The sequence below is a fragment of the Nelusetta ayraudi genome, unplaced genomic scaffold (genome assembly GCF_046127955.1).
Source record: "Nelusetta ayraudi isolate G7.1 ecotype Tasmania unplaced genomic scaffold, CSIRO-AGI_Nayr_v1 ptg000100l, whole genome shotgun sequence".
Classification (NCBI taxonomy): Eukaryota; Metazoa; Chordata; class Actinopteri; order Tetraodontiformes; family Monacanthidae; genus Nelusetta; species Nelusetta ayraudi.
Window position 1 is genome coordinate 1,468,369 of NW_027466150.1, and position 23,912 is coordinate 1,492,280.

Genomic DNA, 23,912 nt, shown 5'->3' on the forward strand with positions numbered 1-23,912 from the left:
ATGTATATAGTTTATCTGCGACAACTGTCAAAAAAGAAATGAGCAGGAAGGTGTGGCAGCTACTGGCAGCTCTGAGTATCTATAACCGGGTGTCTACGACTATGGACAGAAGAAGTACTGGGGGTGGGAGTTTCTTTTTTTTAAAGGACGTTTTACATTATGCAACAACAACAACAACAAAATGAAGGAGATATTGCCTCAGACCCGGCACGCTATCCATTTCTATGGTGATAAACATGAGCCCCGCCCCTCCCCTCTTTTTTTTTTTTTTTTTTTTTTTTTTTAATTTTAATCCTTTTAAAATATCTATTCTTAAATACTATGAGTGCTCTTTGAAATAAACCATGTCTTTTACCCATGATGCTCCTTTAATAAGTGGCGTTAAATAATCTTAAGTGCATGGATATATATCACATCGGGTTTTACAATTATCTCGACACTGAAGCTCATTGTTCCTGGCTCGCCTCGACTTTCTTCTCCTCCTTCTTCCTCGTCTTCTTCTTCTTCTTCTCTGTTCGTGAGTGTGTGTGTGTGCTGTGCGCGCGTTGCGTGTGTGTTGTCGGTTTTCTTTCTTTTCTTTTTTGTCGGCTGTCGTATCGGCTACATGAGAGCAACCTGGTCGCTTATCTTTGGCACAGTCTCACGTTTGTGCTCGTGGATGGGTGGGCGCGAGCAGCGCCGGCCGGCCTAGCCTAGCGTAGCGTAGCGGCTCGGCCGCGCCGCCCCAAAAAAGTTACGCTGACTCAGCATCTTTATATATTTTTTTTTTCTCTTGTGTGTCTTTTAAATTAATGGCTGGCTTCACTTTGCGAGAGATTTTGCTACAGATTCACACGGAGACGGACAGACGGACGGACGGACGGACGGGACAGACTGACGTACGTTTTTTTGTTTTTCCCCCTCCCCCCCTCTGCGTGCGTGTTCGGGTCAGGTGTGCTCCTCGCTGTGATGCGGCGCCGCTGAGCTCGTCCCAATTTGTGACAAAACAAAGGAGAGAGAGCGACAGGGAGAGAGAGAGAGAGAGAGAGAGAGAAAAGAAAAGAAAAACATGCTCCGTTTGTTCGTTTTTTGTTTTTTTTGAAAACTTATGGCTTTCATCCCCGTTTTTAAAACAACATAAAAGACACATGAGAAATACCCATTTGATGTTAGTGTTGCTGAACATGTAGGAAAACATAGATTTTTGATATTGCCACAAATAAGTAGGATTCACCTAATGCCCTGCAGATAGATAGATAGATAGATAGATAGATAGATAGATAGATAGATAGAGGGAGATGAGAAGTGTCTGTTGAGACTAATGCTGTAGTAACGATACCTGTTGACCTAGTCGTGAGTGTTTCTGTGTCTGTGTCAGTGTGTGCGTGCTTTTGAGCGGTGTTAGTGCTTGTCTGTCTGTGTGTGTGTGTGTGTGTGTGTGTGTGTGTGTGTGTGTGTGTGCGCGCGCGCGCGCGAGTGCGTGCACGTGCGGCCGCGCATCTGGCGGCGCGTCGGCCTCGCCTTAGTTTCTCAGGGCCTCTTTCTGCTCCTTCTGGGCCGCCTTGGCGGCGCGGTTTGTGATGTTGTTGAGGCAGGCTCGGACCCCCGCCAGGTGCAGCAGCGACCCCGCCGCCTCCTTCATCTCCTCGTCGTCGCTCTCCGGCGGCTTGTCCACCGCCGCCCGCCGCTTCTTCAGCGGCAGCGTGTCGCCGACGGCCCTCGCCGCTCGGCTTTTGGTCCAGGGCAAACTGCTGCCCGCCAGGGTCCCCACCCCTGAGCCGGAGTTGCGTCTCTTTTCGCGCAGGGGCTGCTGGGAAATGTAGGCGGCGGCGGCGGCGGCGGCCGTGGCGGCCACGTGCGGATCCAGCGGGATCTCCCGCGGCTCGGCCTTCACGTCCGACTGGATCTCCACGGCGATGATGTCGTCGTCCAGAGGGGAGGACGGGGCGTCGGCCTCCGGGGAGGAAAGCCCGCTGGGGGATTTGGCGGTGCTGTAGGTGTGGTCGTCCTGGAGGTCCTCGCCGCAGAGGGGCGGGGAGTAGCAGGAGGGGCTCTCCTGCCCTCGGCTCAGGTAATCTCCCAGCGATGATCTGTGGACACAGAATACAGTTCGTCAATGCCTACTGCCCCCTGCAGGCCACACAGAAAACCTCATCCCTGCCCTGACGGATTGAAAACTTGGTCCAGTGTCCATATACATATACAGTACATGTATATATATACATGCACACACACACACACACACACACACACACACACACACACACACACACACACACACACACACACACATACATATATATACATACGTACATACAAGAAGGTGGACCAAGTAGGTTTGATTTGGGTGTGCAGGCCACCGTAGCTAACCGGCGAGCTCAGTAGGGGATGGAGTGAAAGACGCTGCAATCTAAAATGTAACCACTTGATGTCACTGTTTCTTCTTCAATATCTCCAAATATTACACACTTGACCTTTAAAGGCCTTTTTGGTTTTCCTACCCTTAAAATGATTTGCATATATACAAGAATATACACAGACCGAGGGTCTTGCTCCGAGACTGTGCGCTGACAGATAGGCTTACTTACTAAATTTCACTCACCTTGGACCTTTTAAAAAAAGAAAAGTACCAGCAACACCGTTCTCAGCAGCATTTATACAGCAAGAAAGCACAACGCTGAAAAAAAACCACCCACTGAGCCTCACTGGCGGCTGTTAAAGGTCTCCTGTTTAGATCCCTCACTATCTTATCTTCTCTTTTTTTCCCAACCCAGATTCCGGTTCTGCAGTCTCACAAGCTAAATTATCCAAAGAAAAAGGGTGTGTTTCAATGCCAGCAGCAGAGTTCGTCCAGCGCGCCGGGATAACATTCACATGTTTTATTTTCACCTCTGATGGCGAAAAAAAACGCGCGGCTGTGATAAAATATTTCACGGTGAAATTTGCAAACTGCTGCCCGGAACCTTGGAAAAATAAAATGCATTTCATACATAAAATCAAAGGCTTTTTTTTTTCTATTTTGCCTCACTTTTTGCCAATTAATGTTTCAGCTGACCTTGTGTTTTTCATTACAGTCTGGACACAATACAACAACATGACCACACCTGCATTAACATGTGTCAGGACAATGTGCTGCTTTCTGAGCCCAGTCTGAGATAAACCAAGAACACGAGCACTTCAAGTAACAAAAACAAAACCGTCCCGCACACAACTGAAACTTTTAAGGAGCTTCGCTAACTTGCTCGGCACCTGCGGGTCCTTGAGAGAAAGTCAAGGCAGCAGCTTCCCGCCGGTCCGTCTGGCGGCGCTGCGCGACTAGCGAGCTTGTGTAACACATTGCAAAAACATATTTAGCTCTATTGGCCCTCCGTAAGCCTTTAAAAGGACAGGAGAGCTTTCTGGCATCCAATCATAAATCACAGGGAGCGTCAGCAGCAGCAGCAGCAGCAGCAGCAGCAGCAGCAGCAGCAGCAGCAGTCCCCTCACCCCACCCCACCTCGAAGCGTCCTCCCTTTTGGAATGAGGGAGTTGGCATATTAATATCTTATAAGAAAAAAACACGCGCCTCTTACAGCGATCAAATATTCACTGCGTACCTTCACTGAGACTTTGGCTATGTTTAATTTATCGCGCGGGCCGTCGCGCTCTTTCGTGCTGCTTCCCAGTGATAGACGCGCATGTCCGTGCATGCTCCCGATGTTGTTTGGATCACACGGCCTCACCCACTAATAAATCTGCGTGCGCGTGTGCATTGCGCGTGTGTGTGTGTGTGCGTGCGTGCGTGCGTGCGAGGGAGACATTACATGCAAGCACCTGGATAAAACGTCACGAACACAGGGAGCAGCGTGAGAGATTGGGAGATATGCTCCACAGCCTCGCTTGGACACAGCGAAGATGCAATTACGTAAATAGTGGGAGTGGAAAGTTATTTTTTTGGTTTTTTTTTGGGGGGGGGGGGGGGGGGGTTTGTTTGGCAGTCCATGCGGGGCACGTGGGAGAGTCTGTGTCCGTCGGCCCCCGATGAGCTGACTGACATTAATTGTACGTCTGTGGTGCCGAGAGGGAGGGAAAACGTTCCTCACCTTATGGCCGAGGTCCTGCTGCCCACGGGGCTCACAGGCACAGGCCTTATCACGGGGAAGAGCGCCTGGCTCCTGACACGGGCGCCGTTCTGGATCACACCGCGAGGAACTGGAAGAAGAGGAAAAAGAGGAAGGAACATGGGAATCTATTAATGCGAGAACAAGAACAGTCCAACTCCGCTTTGTGTAAAATCTGATCGAGTAACTTTTTCGTTTTTTTTTTTAAATTAAACTTCGGATGAACAACCAGCCTGTCTTCCACATTGAAATGCAAGTTCAGCAACTTAGCAGCAGTTTTGCAGCTTCCTACTGGTCAAGAGGTCCCGATACAAGCTGCAACATGCCACGCTGATAACATCTTTCCCACCGAGGAAAGTCTTCAGCGGCAGTAGCCGCGTTTCCATTACAGTTTTTTTTTATTGCGATATTTAGGTACTGTGCAATTCTAAGGGTAATGGAAACACAGCTAGTGTCTTCGTCCAGGTCCTAGCATGCTAATTTCATTAGCCGCAGTTCGGCTTCGAGGCTCTGTCGGTTTCTGAGGCTAATTGGTTACAGAAATGTCTTGGGTTGTAACCACGGCGAGATGGACGGGCAAGATTTCAAATCTAGACATCTCAGCAGTACATTAGCGCCGCAAGGTAATATGAGGTCTACTGAGCGTGCCGCGCAGCGTTTCACATGGTGGCTACAGCTCTACTTCACACTGAGATGATGTCATGACGTTCAGTTTTGAGAACTGACAAAAACTGACTGGAAACTGTAAAACTTCACCGTTTGAAATTAGTAACAGTCAAAATAAAGCTTCAAGATGTGCTGTCAACAGTCGTTTTTTTAGAACTCTGGTCTCTGGAGAAAATAATTTTGGCTCACAGTGGATTTTTTCCCTTTCCTATCATATCACAGGGGCTGCGATGAGCTGAGGCGTTTTCACAGCATTCAGGTTCTAAATGACAGTTCAAGATAACAACCAGTGGATACAAGAACCGCACTACATTAGGCAGACAGAAAAACACACCCACACACACACATACACACACACACGTCAGGTCGGAAACAACACAGGAGGAGCTCCTCCAAAAAAGCCAATCGGTGTTCCAGATTCGACCCCGGAGCAGCTCGATGAGCATTCGCCGTGCGTCCGAGGAGGCCAACAGGGCAATATTGATGAGCAGAGCAAGGTTAAATTGAGCGGGAAAGCGTCATAAATGAGTTAAGGCCGCCGCGAATCATTCAATTACCAACGACCGCGGGGCTCGGCGAGATCCAGCCTTGTCTGATGCTGCGGGGGGCCCGAGCGTCAGGAGGCCTTCCAGGAGGAAACAAACGGATTCGAGAGGCAGTCGGTAGCGAACTAACAGAAAAACACTTCTATTATGCTACATTTTTTTTTTTTTTGAAGAGTTTACAAGAGAGGATCAACACAGAGGTTGTGTTGTAGTCAAGACTGCACCAACCGAGACAAAGACATTAACGAGTCCAGTGAGTATCGAGATCGAGACGAGACCAAGACCTTATGATAAAGAGTTATTCCGTTATTATCTGTCATTGTAGTGTTGGCTGAGTCACGACCGGCGTTGATCAAAAATCCCCCGTCCGCCCAGTCCGAGACCTGAGACAGGACCGAGTAAGAATACCACAGAGTCCGAGATGAGACTAGGCCGAGACCAAGACCAATCTCGAGTACTAAAACACTACTCAGAGGTCCTTACAGTTGTTGATTCACCGACCTTCAGGTCGTTTGTATGATTAACTACCAATTGGACTTTCATCTGTGAGTAAAACAACCAAAACGCTCACTCTTCAGATTTGTTCATTGGTCACATCAGCGAGGCAGAACACAGCACTCTGGGCCTCTTATGGTCAAACTAAAAAAGTAAAGTCTGAAGCACAGTGAGCTTCCCCCAGGAGAGGAGGAGACTCTGGTCGTTGGAGAGCGTTTCAGTTCTAACCAAGCTTCAGACATCCGCGAGCCACAACGGCTAAACAGGCATATGGCCGCCCACCTGGAGTTTACAAAAGAGCTTCATTTTTTTTTTTTTTTACCGCCTAACGAGACAAAAATTTAATTCTTCTCGCCGGAAAAAGAGCAGAGCGTCTCGACCGGCGCCTGCCAGGTGCCGCTCGATGGCCAGCGAGCGCCGGCTGGAAGGCCGCGGGACGTCGCAGCGATACGTCTTCCAGCGACGCCGAGCGTCACGCGGCCCGGGATAATGGAGCGGCTTTGGGAACAATCCCTCCACGTCCTTGGAATGGCTCACCTAGAGCCGGGAGCGCAGGCCATTTGAGAAATCCACGGGGAGACTGAGGATCATGTTTACCGAGGCCCCTGATTCGATGTGACAGTTCGCAGACTCGACGTCGCTGTCGGCGCCGAGGCGGCAATTTTTCTCTTTCTCGCTTTGAGTTTATCTGCAATCTGGAGCAAACCCTCCCGCTGATTAGCTTCGTATGTCAGGAGATGGACAGGAGGGTCGGCGCAAAATTAGCTGCATTTCCATTACCCCTGGAATTGTGCAAAACCTAAATATCGCAATAAAACTGCTAATGGAAACATCTAAACTTCGAGAAATCTCTCAAATGTAACTAAAAGGTTTTGGCATATCGATATAGAGGTATATCGCGGGGTATATAGTGGAAACACCTGTTTCGCATTTACACGTCATGTGACCAGTTCACTTCAAGTTATCAAAGAGAAAAATAGAACAACCATTCTTGACAGCAAACAAACGTAAACAAACAAAAGCAAAGATAATTCTCGAATTACGGCTTATGCGCTTCACACCAATCATGGAAAAACCTGCAAATAGCAATTGTACTTTGTCGAAATTTTAGAACTATCGCTTTTATTTTGTGACAAACTGTCACGGAAACGGGGCTAGTTCTGAACGCGTACTAACCACAATTAGCTGGTGGGAGCAACCTGAACCTTCAACGTTGAGTCAGTACCCCTTAGTGCACCACACTCACTCACACAGTATTGTGAGGTGCACAAACGTTGAGTTTTGTCTCAAAAGTGCACTGCTGTTTTGAAATTAGGATGCAAAGTTTTACTTTTACTACTTTTCTTTACAGTCGCAACTTGAAAACAGACAGGAAAGGCAGCAAAGGTAAACATTTCTAAAGGAAATAAAACAAAGCTAATACACAAAGTGACATTTATGCAAAATGTATTTATTTACTTATACTTTAATTTATGCTCTCAATACTGTAATACCACGTTGTGCAGCTTCTATCTCACCCACCAGGAGTTTGCAAATACATGGTGCATTTTTGCACAGCACATTACAGAAGAATGGTACCTGAAACACACCACTTCACACACTAGGCCAAAAATAAAAATCAACAGCTACACTAACAACAACAACAACAACAATCTGTCTGTAGTTATGAATCTTTTAGATAGCCAGACTTGCTAACATGAGATCTGGGTTGTGCGCAAAAAAAAAACAAAACACAACGACAAAAAAAAAAAAAGCACGACTGCTTTAAAATAAATGTCAGCCCTCGATTTAGAATCTCAGTCAAATTTACGGCCGACGTCACGCGGCGGAAATGTAATTCCAGCCGAGTCGGGAACCTGCGCGCTCATTAAAACCTACAAGGCGTCCACGGCGAGGCCCCCGGCCGCCCACCCGCCCACCCCGTGGACGACCGCCGTTGCCGCGTATTGATCTCATGTTGCAACACGCGCCGATGAATTATGACGGATCTGTTTGTCGCTGGGCTCCTGCAGTTGCCGCCGCCGCTGCTGCAACGGCTGTCGCCACCAACGCCGCCCCCCCCCCCACCCCCTCACCGTCCGACCCGCCCCTCCTCCCCACCCCCGACAGGCCGGCAGCGTCCGCGGTAATCTTATTGACTCCAGTTAGTGCGGCTCTGCCCCTGATATCTCCAGCTCTGCTCTCCATAACCTTATAAGTAGGTCCCAGCGCAGTCTCTCTCTCTCTCTCTCTCTCTCTCTCTCTCTCTCATAATCTTGATCACTGGCTGCACGGCTGTGCACGTGCACGTGCGCGAGCGTGCGCGGCCGTGCACGCGCGGGGCAGTGCATTAGGGTCGGCGTGCGCTGCTACCCCGGCCGCCACCCCCAGCCCCACCGCTCCCACCTCTCCCGCTCTAGTCGGGGCTTTGGGTTGCCATGGCAACGGCTCCCCTTCCACATGCCACAGAGTGGTAGATCATGCATCAGCAGAGAAAGTGATAGAGGGGAGGAGAGCGGCGGAGGGAGGGAGGGAGGGAGGGAGGAAATGCCGGACTCTCTTTTTTTATTTGACGCGGCCTCTCGCAGCTCGGCGGCGGCGTTCGGCGAGGAGCGCTGGCGTTCAACGCACAACTCCTGGTTTTACATTCCTCAGCTTTCGCTCCGTCTTCCATCCTCCTCCTCCTCCTCCTCTCGCGTCTTTCCTCCCTTCTGTTTTTTATTTCTCCCCCCCTCCCCCGACTGACACCGGCCTCAACAGCATCGATCCCCGCCGCCGCCGCCGACCGCCGCCAGTCGCGCTCTAACGTGCGGCGGTGACTCATGCGCTACACCCCCCCACCCACCCACCGACCGTCACCCCACGCTGAGCCCACCCGCCTGTCCGCCCGCCCGCCCGCCCGTCCCCGCAAAGTGTTAAAATAAATAAAGGCCGGGGACATATGCCGGAGGAGACGAGGTGACAAACGGAGGCGAGGAAGACGCCGCCAGGGGGGGAAACCAGTTCGCCAGGGAAGTGGTGAAATGGGGGCTGTGGGGGGAGGAGGAGGGAGGGGGGGGGGGCGAGAGAAAGCGGGTCACGGCGATGGAAGCAAAGTAAATACAGGGGAGGGGAGAAAAAAGAGGAGGAGGAGGAAGGGGAGGAAGAGGAGGAGGAAGAGGAGGGACGTCTGTCTGCGTCTCTGCCTTTTTTGCTTTATTCTTTTTTATTTCCTGGAGATGAAACAACTCCTCCCCCTCCTCCCCCCTCCCAACCCTTTCGACGTCTGCTCTTCTCCTCTGTCTGCTTCCTCTCCCCCTATCTCTCTCTCTCTCTCTCTCTCTCTCTCTCTCTCTTGCCGCCCGTCGCCCGCTCGCTCGCTCGCCCGCCCGCCTGTTTTGCCCGACCAGAGCGTCTCCTCCTCGCCGTCGTTCTCCCAGCCTCCGCCGCCTCTCCCCTCCGCCGCCGCCCTGCTCTCCCGCTAAATGAGTTCCACATGGCCCTGCAGGGCTGCAGCCTCGGCAGACAGGCGCGCGCCGACAAAGAAAAAAACAAAAAAAAAAGAAAGAAGAAAAAGCACGACGGGAAAGTCACACACACGGGCAGACATGCAGACGGCCGAGAGAGGTTCAAAGGTCGCTCCCAGCAGACAGCGAGAAGGCAACTGTTTGAAAGGGGATCCTTGCTCAGTCAAAACACCACCACCCACCAAATCCCCCCCGCCTGCCCCGCTGGCGTTTGCTCGGATTGCGGTCCGTTAAAGGGACAGTTCGCCACCTATTTAACTCGTACACTGCTACATGACGACAGAGGCCCCCGCCGCTCATTTTCTCATGGGAGCAAGCACACGCAAGCTACCCTGTCTGTTTCTGCCGCCGATATATATAATATTGCACTGCGCATCTTCCACACAATACATACACAACAATCCATTTTACTCTGCAATGTGTTTACTGTCATCGTTTTTATCTTATCTATTTTCATCTTTCTATCTATTTTTTTTTTTGTGTGAACTGCAATTTTTTGTGGGGGAGAATGAACAGACTGAGAAGTTCACTGCTTAGTATACCTACCTGGCTTACTGCGTATATGACAGTCAAACTCTAGAAATCTTCAAATCTTGTCATCTTAAAACCTTGAAATCAATACCAAGAAAGCAGAAACAGACAAAACAGACAAAAACATGCACTGCACTGACTTCTCCTCACTGCATTGCAACTTGTAGGTCGCGTCTGACACAACTTTACACAAGCATTCAGGCTTCACGCAGGACCTGCACGCGCCAACTCCAGGCAGATTTCGCATTCCGGCTGATGTTTCGGGAGACGATTCCACCGAACATAAACACAGCGGCTACGTTTCAGTTTGGGGCGAAGCGTCCCTCTTCTTCGTGCGCTGGCAGCCTGACCGGACGGCTCCAGCCGAGCGTCTAAGTGAAGGGCTGAGTGGCACGCAGCATGACTAACGGTGTTGGTTGAATTAAAAAGCAACACTAATTGACTGGGAACTTAATAAGGCCTGGAAAGACGGCTCCAAGAAACGCTTGCAGTGGCCGCCGCACGCTCTCCAACATCCTCCAGCTTGCACTCACGCCTCTTCCTTCTCCACCACTTCAGCTTGGCTCTGGGTTCTTCAAGTCCCACCAGACCCTCCGCCCCCACCCCAATATTTTTCTGACATTCTCACATACCGAATTTGAGATCAAACGATGAGAACCTCTTAAATTTTGAAACCAAGGTAGGATAAGAGCGACTCTTCACTCTTTCAAAAGCACTGCGGTCCATTCAAAGTTTAATGTAAACTTCGGATAAACAACCGTTTCATTACTTAATTAACTTTTGTCCACCAGTGGCAAGAAAGCACTCAAGATATTTGCCATAATTAAACTTGTCGCCTTACCTAGAAGCTCAATTTACACTCTAGTCAGGGTGAATGAGGGCGGCCTCGTCTCTCTTGCGTTTCCTGTCCCTCTTCAGAGGAAATTTACGCACTTTTATCTACTAACTTAATTTTAGAACAAATCGCAGACCGCAAACTCTTTGTGCAATCACCACCATTGTCTCTTCGAAAAAGAGAGTGAGTGTTAGAAAAATGTAAAAACCCTTCCGCAGACTGTTACTTAGCAGTATCAAACAAGAGGCAGTTCGACTCTCTGCCTCAGGCTTCATGCCCGCAACTGCATCACCTCAGCGATGTTGTTAAGCGATAGATAGAGCACAGCCTGGAGTGTAACATTCTTATTTTTTATACAGCAGTACTACACACTCTACTGAGACCTCTTTGACGGCAGTAAGAAAAAAAAAAAAAAAAACTTTTTTTTTTTTTTCATTCATTCCCCCCCCCCATTTATTTGCCTCCACAACCTCCAATTCATTTTCAATGGTGGCTCCTTTGTGGTCCATGTGACGCAGCCCGACACCAAAACAACATAGCAGACTGAGAAGCCTGTGTAAAGTATGTGAGACTCTGGGCTTTGACGCCATTCTTGGCTTGGTGTCAGTAAGGATGTATGCACAGCGAGGTCTGGTCGCGTTTCCCATTTTTAACCCTTGACCTCTGGCACTGAGTCACAAGGGGCCTGAGTTGGAAATCTGCGACTGCAAAATGGGACATCCCTTCAAAAACAAGTCCGGCCTATTGCTGGAAGTAGCTGTTCGCTTAGCGCTGTGTTTTTAAATGGAGATCCAACATTCCATGCCATGCCATGCTATAAGTATGCTTAAAATGGCACCGTCAAGCACAAAACAGTAGTAAAATAGAACGTTAACATCAGCTATAGTTGCTGCCGTTGGATAGGTAGCTACGGACGCATTGACAAGTGACTAAAAATGAACTTTTGCAGAAATCCATTGGAATGATGTTAAACTAAATCACAATGAAAACCTCTCGCAATGGAGTCTCAAGGCGAAATGTCTCTCAGCCCATCACATGAAGTTTGATGCCTTCAGCCTTTCCTCTGTGTAAGATTTAGCCCAACCTGTAGGTAAACGCGGACATACACAGCACAGGGGAAGGGGTTAAATGGTAAAGGCAAAGGGTGAAATGGGGTCGCGCCTAAATCCGGTGTTCCTGTCTAAACTGTGAAGCAAGGGCCTTGTAAGCAATTAACACGGCAGGACCCGTAGCGGGACATCCAGTTGTGTAGTTCGCCCTTTGGCGTTGCAGTCGGATGGGGTGTAAACACGGCTGCAGTGATTAGAACGTGAGAGAGCTGGGCTGATACATCCACTTACCCAACGGAGAACACAATAACACACGCCGTACCCAGTCTGAGAGTGATCATTTACAACCACTCAAGGACTCAGTTCAATTCAAATCCAGTTCCGTCGCAGCCAACAGGTGGATAAAAACCTTGGGTTTGCAATTGAAAGCCACCGGATACATTCAGCCTTGTCCTTTGAAATAAACCGGGGAGAAATCTGCATTAAATGAGAGAGAGGTTGGGTTAGGACACTCCGTCGTACTGCCAGCCCACGGGAGGCGGCACCATTCGGGGCCCCGTCACCTCAGAACGGAGCTGAAAGCTCTGGGAACAGGACGCGGATGTAATAACAGCCTTAAAACGCCCCCGCACTCCACCGCGTCTTCGCCTCTGACCCCTCCGTCAAGAGTTTGTCCCCTCTCGGCAGCCACCGAACGTCACATCGAGACTCCCTCCGTCCAGGAAAACGTCACCAACGGCAACCCGACGGAGTCCTGCCTCCTTCCTCCCCTCCCTCTGCGTCCATCCCACCTCACACTCTGCCACGTCCAGCGAGAGTCCAGGTTTTCAGACTACCCCCCTCCTCCACCCTCCACAGCCCTCGGCTCCTTGACCATTACTACTCCATTATCGGCGGCGATGGAGGGCGCGCCGCAGACGCCTAATGTATCCATTTCCCCCTCCATTTAGGGCTCGGCAGCCCGGCGCAGCTCCCGGAGTGCTGCCTGATTGGGATTGAATGTCCATTTAAACTGCCGTCCGGCCACCGGGGGGGTGGGAGGGACGGCTTCGGAGGGGTGTGTGCGAGCGTTCCAGGGGGATAAAATGGGAGATGGGAGCTCACGGGATGGAAAAAATAAAATAATAAAAAACAGGAGCGAGGATGAGCTGTGTTTAACGAGGACGGGGCGGACGGGGCGGGTGGGAGGAGGACGGCCTCGAGGCTCGGAGTGAGAGCTCCGGTTTTCACGTCCTCTCTTTGCCTCCCTCTCACCCAGTGCTGTGCGGGTCGATACTCAAACATCGATGTCGCCGATACCAAACGTATCCCTTTGAGGATCACCTGTCGTACCGTAAGTTTCGGTGTTTACACAGGTCTGCGCTATTTTTCCCTCCGTATGGATCCACTTCCATCTCTTTCCGTCCTTTGGCATGTGGCTTTTTCCCAGGGGGGGGATTGTTCAGAGTGTTCGCCGATAGCTCGGCTCTGTTTTTGAATGCGCTGAAAAATTCTTTCCAGTGGAAGAGTCGGGCAGATCAGTTTCTTTTTGGCAGCTACAATTTGAAATGGCCAAATGTTTTTTGGTTGATGTCCTTCCTGTTCACCTAAAGTTGACACTGCGACCACTTGGAACCCTTCTCTGTATCGCTGGAGGATTTGGTTGCGATGGACTCCAACTTTTAAAAAAAACAAAAACTACGACGTAAAAACACTCAACAAAAAACATCACATGCCTTCAAATACCTCACTAGAGCTCAGCTAAGTGTTCAGTGGATTTCTGAAAAAAAAATTTGAAAAAGCGCCGCGAACACAGCGTAAATATCCTCTGAACCCTATCGAGCAGATGTTGCACCCTTGCTACTGGTGTTTAAACACTACAGGAAGTCGCTGTGCAAAGGCTGCATTAGATACAGCAAGAGAGGGCGGCTTGTGTCAAAGTCATAAGATATAAGTGGAGGAGTTCTCCCTGCGTGGAAATCTTTCCAATCCCGAGCACGTTTGGATGAAAACGGTGGCCGTGCTAGGAGCCTACAGTGGATATTGTGGCTAACAACAGAGCGCAATGCAAATGTCGATGTTTTCACACAACACACACTCAAAAATGAGTACAAGACACTTGGATGTTCCAATTTCATGCTACAGTACTTCATACAGGGTGGAATTCACAGCCTCTCTCAAAGTCCAGAGTTGTTACGCGGATTATGAAATGTCACCGGAACTTCTCGACAAAGTGGTTCGCGGCGAAAGGGGCGACATTTCAATTTTGGCCCGAGCATCACTTAAAGCTTCATACACAAACACACCGACGGCGTGTTGGCATCGGCAAGCAGCACCTTCGGTTCTACTTGGTTTCAGACGGGAAGAAAGAGGGAAATTCGGCGGTATCTTCCCGCCTCTCTCTTCTCTCTCGGGTCTTCACTCTTTTTTTTTTTTTTTTTTTCATTCCCGCCCCGAAAAAAGATGGGGAGAAAAACTTTCAGTTACGCCTCCGTGAGAAAAGCATCCCTCCTCTGGAGCCGAGCCAAGTGTCAGAACTCGGCTCTGGGTATTCTCAAGGTGCCCCGCTGAAAAGAGGGATTTGGAATTGAGATGATTGGAGTTGGCACATCTGTCGAGGGTGGAGTGCGGCGTGGGGTGGGGGGGGGGGGGAGTTGAGGGGCGAGGAGGAGGAGGAGGAGGCGGGGAAAGAAAGGAAGCGGGAGGCTGGGAGATCAGACGGGCGCTGATACGGTACCTTGTAGCAGGACTCCTCCGTTCTTTCTGAAGAGGGGACTCCCCGACCACAGCTGGGGACTACAGGGAAAAAAGAAGAGAGAGAGGGAGAGAGAGGGAGAGAGAGAGAGAGAGAGAGACTGGTCAATCATGAGATCGCCTTACAGCGGCGCGAGCGACCCAGCGGCGGGGGCTCCGCCGCGCCGCAGATAGTGAGGCGGGAATTTGAGCCCATAAGCAAGTGCTTCTGATTATAGTGATTAGATTCCCGGGTGTCCCACTGTTGCCATTATTCCCTGTGATTACCTCGGAGAATTACAGCCTCGCCGCTCCAGTCTATGGGGGTAATTTCTCATGACAGCAAACCCCCTCCACCACCCACCCTCCCTCCCTCCAACCCCACCGCCCCCCCCCAAATGCTGCCATCCGCCCGCCTGCCACGCTCCCCTTCTCCCTCAACACAGTTACACACAGTTCCCTCACACACACACACACACACACACACACACACACACACACACACACACACACACACACACACACACACACACACACACACACACACAAAACAAACCCAGAGATTAAAGACCAAGAAGACGCACTTGTCGGGTTTTAACGTGCGCCCGCGTCACGTAGGGGGCGTTCCAAGACACAATAGGTGCGCGGCGACACACCAAGACAAGCGCTTTACCACCACAGGCGCGCACACACACACACACACACACACACTCACACACACGCGGGCACACAAAGGCACAAAGCCAGGGACTCACTTAAGGTGATCATTGCGCCACTAATGAGGGAGGTAATGACGGCATTTCTCACACAGACGGAGACGTCTTCACTCAGACACACACACACACACGTGTCGTCGGAAACGTGCGCACACACACAAAGGGAGACAATGGATACGGTCGCGCTGGCGGATCTATAAGGCAGGACGGGAAGGAGGGAAATGAAGGGATGCAGAAAAGAGAGTGAGGGAGAGGAAGAGGCTTTCCCAGGCTGAGTGCTCGACCGGGGTTTTGCGCACGTGCCTGACAACATTTTGGTCATCCGTGAACACACACACACACACACACACACACACACACACACACACACACACACACACACACACACACACACACACACACACACACGGTTGTATCACGACAGAGCTCAGAACTAAGAACATGCGGCAGGATAAGGAAGGAACACGCAAAAACACAAACTTATTGTTCTCCCTTATCAGGCCCGCACACTTTCTGGGCCATACATTCGGTGCAGATATGCTATATAACCTCAGTCAAAACAGGACTATAAATCAGCACCCGCCAGCCTTTGTTGCACCAACCGGTGTCAGGACAGACAATACCAAACACAGTAAAGGGCTCAGACCTGCCGTTTGAGGTGTGGAAACATACAGAGAAATAAAACAACAACAAAAGAAAGGCAGTAACATGAGGCCCATTAGCGTAACAAGGAAAGAAGGCGGGAGGATCGTTTCTCTGCAACTTGACTGTCTCAGGTAGGAGCGGTCGGAAAGCTCGACACCAACAAAGTGTTGCTCATCAAGTTTAGTCTTGTCTTATAAGTTTGTCTCACTCAAAAAATCATGTTGTTTGAGACGACAAAAATGTTGCGTAAAACATACCAGCTAGCTCATGGTTTGGATTTTGTCACATGGTGCGACCGACACAAGCGTCTTGAAGCGTGGATGAGCAGATTTGGGAGAGAATTTGATTGTTTAAAAAAAAAAAAATGTTGAACAGAATTGAAATAAAAATAAAATAATTGAAATGAAAAAAAAAAAAGAACTTAAATCAAATGAGTCAGTGACTTTTTTTTTTAAGGCCCACAATCGAATGTTGAGGTTGCGAGGACATCACAAAATATACTGTGGTCCTCACAACGACGTATTTAGAATGACACACACACACACACACACACACACGTTCCCTCCCCACATTGGGGCCGCTCATTTGACTTATTTATTTATTTGGCGGTCGGTCACTTGTGGGGTCCTCACGTGCAGACGGGCACACATGCACGCAGCGTCACCACCTGCTGTTGCCATGGAGAGTTGCCACGTTGCGTTGCCACGGCAATAACATATTTTTCCTGGGCTAACAGCCTGTCTGTTTTCCTACCGACCCCCCCACCATCCCCTCCCTCCTCCTCCTCCTCCTCCCCTCCCTCCTCCCCTCTCTCTCCTTTTTTCCTCCTTCTACCACTCTCTCCTCCTCCTCCTCTCTCTCTCACTCACACACGCACTCACTCAGCACCTGCCTGATACTATGAGCGTTGCCATGGTGGCGTTTTTTTTTCCCCTCCGTTGCCAAGGAGACCCCATGCATTTAATGCGGTGGGCGAAGGGGGCAGACGCTAGCTCAGGAACCTAGCCCCGCCTCCTCCACCACCACATCTCCCTTCATCCATATATATATATATATATATATATTTTTTTTCCTCCCCTCCTTCGCCTCCGAGAGAGAAGTGGGAGAGGAAAGAGGAGAGACAGCTCAGCTCCTCCCAACCAAACCCCCCCGACGCATCCGTCCATTCTCTCCACCTCCTTCGCCTTCTCTGCTCCGCTCATCCAGATGTTGGTTGGTCGGTTGGGGGGGGTAAAAAAAGGCAAACGCGCCACGGGGCTTCTCCACACACACACACACACACACACACACACACACACACAGAGACAGACACACAGGTGGGCGCGCACGTGCAGTAGCAGGTGGTGGCGGCGGTGGTGGCAGCTGCACTCCAAGGTCCACCAGGAAGAGACGCGGGCCGTCAAACACGAAGCAGAGGACAAAGACGCTCCTTCTCCACTCCATCTTCTCCTTCCTCCTCCTCCTCCACCTCCCCACCCCCACCTTTACACCCTCCACTCTCACCCTCTCGCCGGCGAGAGTGGCGAGCCGCTCGAGACAGTCCTTGACCTTAACATAAAAGACATGCTGCGCGGCCATTCCCAGTCATTACACTTCATAAGGTGTTATTCTCCAGGGTGAGGGCTCTTCACAGCGATATTGTGCCGCATCGATCGCGAACGGCCACGTTTCAAATTATACATGAAGGAACCGGTGGACGGCCTTTTTTTTTTTTTTTTTTCCTTCTTCTTTTCCTTTCAAGAAGCGATTTTAACGCTCGCTTGGCAGCAAAGCCGAGCGTTTATGCCGACTCAACTCTGGGCATTTGCATCCGAGGAAGCGCACTCGCTCGCGCGCCATAAACAGAGGCGCAATTTTCACCTCAAGCGATGAAGGGGATAAAAAAAAATCATATCACGCTGCGCAGTCGAAGCCAGTCATCTTACTTTTTTTTTTTTTTTTTTTTTACAGCCGTTTTGCCTGATTGGCCCATCAAACATCTACAGTTTCCCACCTTTATGGATGTCTGATGTCTGATCAAACTCACTCTGCAGTTTTCAATGCTTTGAATGGAAAAAAAAAGTCACACTATGGAATGAAAGAAGAAAGGAGAAGGAGCTGCTTGGGTCCTTTAAATAAAATTAGTAAAAAAAACAAAAACAGGTGCTCTTTGGTTGGGGTGGATTCATTGAAGCTGACAGATTCAATTAGGTCCTTGCACAAAAAAATGGGGAGTGAACGAGTGAAGTGCAGGATGAGGGACTGATGAATCCAACCTTTGGCCCTTTGTCTTCCTTTTTTACGGGGTAACCATTTTTCCCCCCTTTTTCTACATGTACTGAATCAGATTTTGTTTTTTTGAATGATTCATTCCTCGTGTAGATTTGATTGGTTGTTTATTTGTGGTGCAGCCTACATGGTTGGGTGTGTCATGATCTCTGATTTATTACTAACTGAAGTCTCTCTGTAGTATAATATATGTTATGTGTGTATGAGATGTGTTCATGACTTATTTGGACTTTAACCCTGATGAAGGCACAAAGCTGTGACGCGTGGCTCCAGTCATTTTTAATCTGTGCAGCCATGCCAAAATAAAGGCTTTTTAATTTTCCATATACAACAGAGTTGCCTTGGATCTTTCAGTTCCTCATCGTGCACTTCACACGTATACTCCCCAAGGACTTAACTGAATCTGTCAGCTTCTATGAAATATGATCAAATGGACATGAACCTGTTGTTTTCTGTTTGTTTTCTAAAGCCAAATTTCAATTGTTAAACTATTTGAAACATCTTTTTTTGTCGTACTGTACGCCACTACAGCCGACCATCTGCTGCGAGTTTGATTATTTCCAATCTTTTCATGAATCCAATCAGCATACCTGAGGTTAACACGAACTGTCCCACAGTTCACAGGCCTGCAATCTTTTGATCCGCCTCGAATCTGTCAGCCTCGGGCGGTGCAAACACGCCGTAGCGGAGCCAAGTTACATATTTCAGTGTCTTTGGACCAAAATAAAAAAAAAAAGAAGAAATCATCTTGACCCCGACGGCAGGCGCAGCTTTTAGTAATTCCGCCAGACGTGCGAGATATCTGCTGATATCATGGCGCGGATAAAACGGCATCACTGAACGAACCTCAGACGCCGTCCTCGTGTCCTCGCCCATTAGCGTCAAACTGTGCGCACACCACACGCTGTGCGTACGCTTTACATCGCTGCTGGCAAATTTCCTGAAACTTATCATAAATTCTCTGATTGATTCTCCACTTAAGATCCAGCAGCTGGTTTCTATCCATCTCGCACAGACATTTAGGGAGGCCTTTATTTGCTTTGCAAAACTTCTAATTAAATGCAGTTTCCCTCCTTTTTCAGGAAATTAAACTCAAGCGTGCAATAACACAAGTGTATACAGGGTCAAGACAACCCTAACCACATTTTATTTTTCACATTTTTATTTTTTTATTCCAGACTCTCAAACAATTACTTACCCTAAACAAAAGAAAATGTTTTTCCAGAAAGCTGCATACTTAACCTTCTGTTGACATCTGAAAACTCTGAAGTAGTGAAGGTCTCTGTGACGGGACAAAAACCCAATTTCCTGTGTCTGCCTCTTTCACTACAAACTTTCTGCAAATAATAAACAAAAAACAAAACTTGACCTCTCTTTTTTTTTCTTGCGAGTGAACCGACACGCTAGATGCGAGCGCGATAACGTCAGTAACGTGGTTTTTGTCTGGAATCACATCTCAAGGAGCAGGTTTCAATGAGAGTAATTGACTCACAAAGGAACAGCTTGCACTTTGAGCGCAGCCACAGCAGATTGTAATGAACAGTGCAGAGTCTCCGCAACTGGAAGGGAAATAAACCGAGACAGATGGGGAAAAAAAAGGCAAAAAAAAAAAAAAAATCTCCAGCGGCTTTTGATATTTATTTTTGATCATTTGCTTTATTATTTAGCCTCCTGTTGTGAGATTTTTGGTACATTTGTAAAACTGATCTAGCTTTGTTTTCAAAACTATTAATAAACGACTGAATTATAATCGTTTTTTTCTTCTTCTTTCGATATCATTTGGGGGCGCAGTGGTTAGCGCTGTCGCCTCACAGCAAGAGGGTTGTGGGTTCGATTCCGGGCATGGGACCTTTCTGTGTGGAGTTTGCATGTTCTCCCTGTAGGTTCTCTATGGGTTTCCGACTTCCTCCCACAGTCCAAAAACATGCATGTGAGGTGAAGTGGAAACTCTACATTGTTCGTAGGTGTGCATGTGAGTGCGAATGGTTGTTTGTGTCTACGTGGCCCTGCGATGAACTGGCGACTTGTCCAGGGGGTCACCCTGCCTTCGCCCCTATGATAGCTGGGAGAGGCTCCAGCAGACCCCCGTGACCCTGATCTCAGGAATAAGCGCGCATTGAAAATGGATGGATGGATGGATATCATCTGGACAGAGAGGATCAGACGTGAGGAAACACAAAACCACAGCGGCGCATCACCGATGCAGAGGCGTGGACTGTCCCCGTCGCAGCGATGCAAATGAGCAACCTTCTCTCTCTCCTTCCTTCCTCCTTCCCTCACTCGCCCTACGCTCAACACTCTACCCCCCCCCCCCCCCCCCCACCACCACCACCTTCCTCTTCCTCATGTTCCGAATCCAGCCTCCAATTTGTTCCACTTCCCCATACCTCATTGTTCAAAATGACACTCTTACATTTTACGGCGAACCAATTATTCTGTCTTACACAGTCCACTGGCTCTGCGAGCCAACCTGCCCGGATCAACTGGGGAGCGCGAGAGAGTGGGAAGCGGCGGCGGCGGTGGTGAGGGTGGTGGTGGAGGGTGGTGGTGGAGGTAGCGGTGGGTAGTGGGGTGGCGGGAAGACTAATAGCGCTCTCGCTGACACCTCCACTGGGACGGTCAGAGCAGCTGGAAACCGAACCCGAAAGGCACCGGGGGCTGGGTTGTGGGAGGGGGGCGGGGGGTGAGGGAGAGGTCGGGGGGAGAGCTGGGAGGGGGTGTGGGGGGTGTTGAGGAAAAGAACTCAAGGGGGGGTCGACGGCCGACGAGTGGCGCAAGTGCGAGCTCGCTTGCCGCCGCTACGCCGCCGCCGCCGACGTGAGCGGCTGTAGACAAAGGAGGGTTTAGTTGAATGACGAAGTGGCGAGGAGAAGCTGAGAAAGAAATAAAAAATAAAAAAATCGGGAATAAATCACAGAAAGGATAAATAAAGAAGATGGAGCACCGGGCGCCCCCGCTGGTTATAATGTATGCCCGAGGACGAGCGGAAAAAGGGGTGTGAAATAAAATAAAAAGAGGAGTCGAGGCTGAGCGGCAACGGAGAAGCGAGAAGAGGGAGCGCCTGCAGGCGGAGGAGAGCGGTGGAACGGCGGGTGGTGGGGGTGAAGATGCTTTTTACCTGAGATGCGCCCGAGGGGGGAGGAGGAGGGGGGAATGAAAACAGCGTGCAGCAGAGGGATTCGAGGATTGGAAGGGGCGGGTCAGGTATGTGAAAACCCCAGGCGAGAGTGGGAGGGGGTTGGGGAGGTGGAGCAACAGTTGGAGGCTCGGGGCTGCGACGATGGATCACCTCGCGACTTACGTCTCAATTAGAGGTCCGTAAATGATCCCAAAAAATAACAACATGGGGGCGTTCGTTCAAGGTGGGCGCTCTCGTGGGATTCCTAAAGCCCACGACATATTAGATTATCTACAAGTCTGCAGCGTTATTCATCAATACGCCTTAAAAGGTCCCACAGTAATTAAAAAAAATTAAATGTGAATTTTATTTTCCATTCGCGACTCCAGTAAATAGTCCACGGAAAGGGAGAAGGCTTTCCATAGCTGATGCTTTCTTGGATCTTGGACAAAAATGAGGCGGTGTCGGAGGACGGAGCCAATAGCTGAGTGGATGTGTACTCATGCCCCTTTATGACATCACAGAGGGCAGATTTCCTCAACTTTTGCACCAACTTTCTGGAACGTGCAGAAAGCACTTTCCTACTTTCTCAGGACGTCACTGAAAGGACAGTGAGATAGAAAAAGTATGAATTTAATTTTGTACAATCCAGAACCTTTAAATATTTGGCCGGTTAACATTGCTAGCTTGTTTTTGTTCAGGCAAGAGGAAACATACTGATGAATAAAAAAACAGAATAAATGACCAAAACTGGCATAGAACAGAGTGATGTTGGATCGGTGTGAAGTTTGACAAGCGCCTCGTGTTTTTAACCCCCTGGTGTGCGCTAGCCGCAGGTTATCAACTTTCAAAGCGCCGAAAACGCGGAGCTGATGGCGACGATCATTGCCTGAAACAAACACAAACCGGGCATGCGGCACGCTCGTAATTAGGAGGCGAGGAGCGTAATCACTGTTGACCATCAAAGCACGAGGAATTAATTGAACGGTTGATCTCATGGGATTATTATTGACAGAACCAGACTCGTCCCCCCGGCGTCGCGCACGTACTCATCCGTCCTCCGAACAAATTAAACGCTCTCTTCTTTAATCGCCCCCCTCCTGGCCCACCGTAAAAAATCCATCCCATAGAAACTCGCGAGCAGCGAAAGCTGCCGATCGGTGGCTCACCCACCTGTGGTGAAATGTCTGCGGCAGGGCGGGCGGAGAGGGCGAAGGGGTGGCCAGGCTGGGCGAGTAGGGGTGGTACGGCGTCTTCTTGAGGGCCTGGATCAGGTTGTGCCGGTACTCCGGGTCTATGGACCACAGGGAGCCTTTGCCTATGCTCTGAAAGACAAGACAGGACAGGACAGGACAGGGAGGGACGTTAATTATTAAGATTTCTTCGAGCGAAACCTCAAAAGCTTTGATTAAAAATTTCACGGAGAGTCGGACTCTTTTAAGGAGAACAAGGTGATGAAGTGAAAGTAAAGGAGGCGAACACGGCTGGCAAAAACCACAGAAGAAGAAAAGAAGTACTTGTTGGTACTTGCTAATGGGTGAGGCAACGGTGGTGGCGCTACAGAAACTGAATCACATTCACAGCATAGAAAAACAATAAAATTTAAACTTTTTAGACTTTAAGCAAAGCATCTGACTCATCCTCTTCTCTCACAACAAGCAACTTCCTGTCCTCTTTTACTACATCCATAAATCTCTTCTTTGCTCTTTCAAACCTTACCTTATCCTTCTACCCAGATATCTGCTGGCAGTGGAAAATTTTTTTTCCCCACTTTGATTGTTACAGGCAGGGCTCGTCCAATCATTTTCTGTGGGATCTTATACAGACGGATGCCTAAAAAAAAAAGTTCCTCCCTTCTGCCATGTCAGGTTAACATTACCGCTGGAAAAAAATAAAAAAGAACTCCTCCCGCTGTCACCCGGATGAATATTTTCAGCGTTTCTGGTTGGAAAAAAACATAAATTAGGCAACAAAATGTTCTTCCCTCCTCCTCCCTGATCAGGACATGAGTAGACTCTTGAACTTTATTTTTTAACTCCGAAGGCGATGACGGTGCGTATATTTAGATCAAAGCACTCCCCCCCCCGCCCCCCCGCACCCACCACCCCTCACCTAATGAAGCCGTCGGCTCCCAATCCAAGCGCAAGCAGCCTATAGATTACGGAGGGGAGGAGGGGACACACTCGCTGTCTCCAATCTCGACTTCTCGGCGCTTTCATCTCGTCATCGCAGCATGGCGTCAAAAAAAAAAAGACTTTTTCTCTTTGCCACGCCAAGGCTGACAGTGGCAGGGAGCGGAGGGGAAGGGAAAAATAAGAAGCTGCGTGATCTGATGCAGGTACCGACGACAGGAGACCGGAGGGGAGAGGTGGGAGGGATGGAGGGGAGCGTCATGACTGCAGGCTCTCGGATTTCTGCTAATACAGCAAGTAATCTATTAGAGATGAGCCGGTGCTGCAGAGCGTGTGAGCGTTAATTGCACTGAAGTGAATGAGGGGAAAAAGAAAAAAAAAAAAACATGCGCAAATGAAGTGTCCTCACGTCTCGCCGGTGATTTCGCACAGCCACTTTCAGTCTGATGCTACGAGGACGCGCGGGCTAATCGTCACAGCAAAACATATTTTTTTTATGACTGTACCTAAAGTGTGCACTTAGCATTGAGCCGTAAAACCATGATAATCCTGGCAACTTTTTTTTTATTTTTGCCCCACACAGCAACTAGCTGAGCTGATGCGTACGAAAGAGGGCTAGGGCCACAAGAAGAAGAA

General features: G+C 49.4%; 1 protein-coding gene across 1 annotated transcript; it reads right to left on the reverse strand.

Annotated features, from left to right (window-relative positions):
• Window positions 1–130: 130 nt before the first annotated feature.
• On the reverse strand, window positions 131–22,469 carry LOC142903011 (forkhead box protein N3-like; the record flags this gene model as incomplete). Its single annotated transcript, XM_076048400.1, has 4 exons — window positions 131–2,069; window positions 4,062–4,170; window positions 14,402–14,460; window positions 22,318–22,469. Coding segments are annotated over 4 exons (888 nt in total), but the record flags the coding sequence as incomplete, so codon positions are not given.
• Between the last annotated feature and the right edge of the window lie 1,443 nt (window positions 22,470–23,912).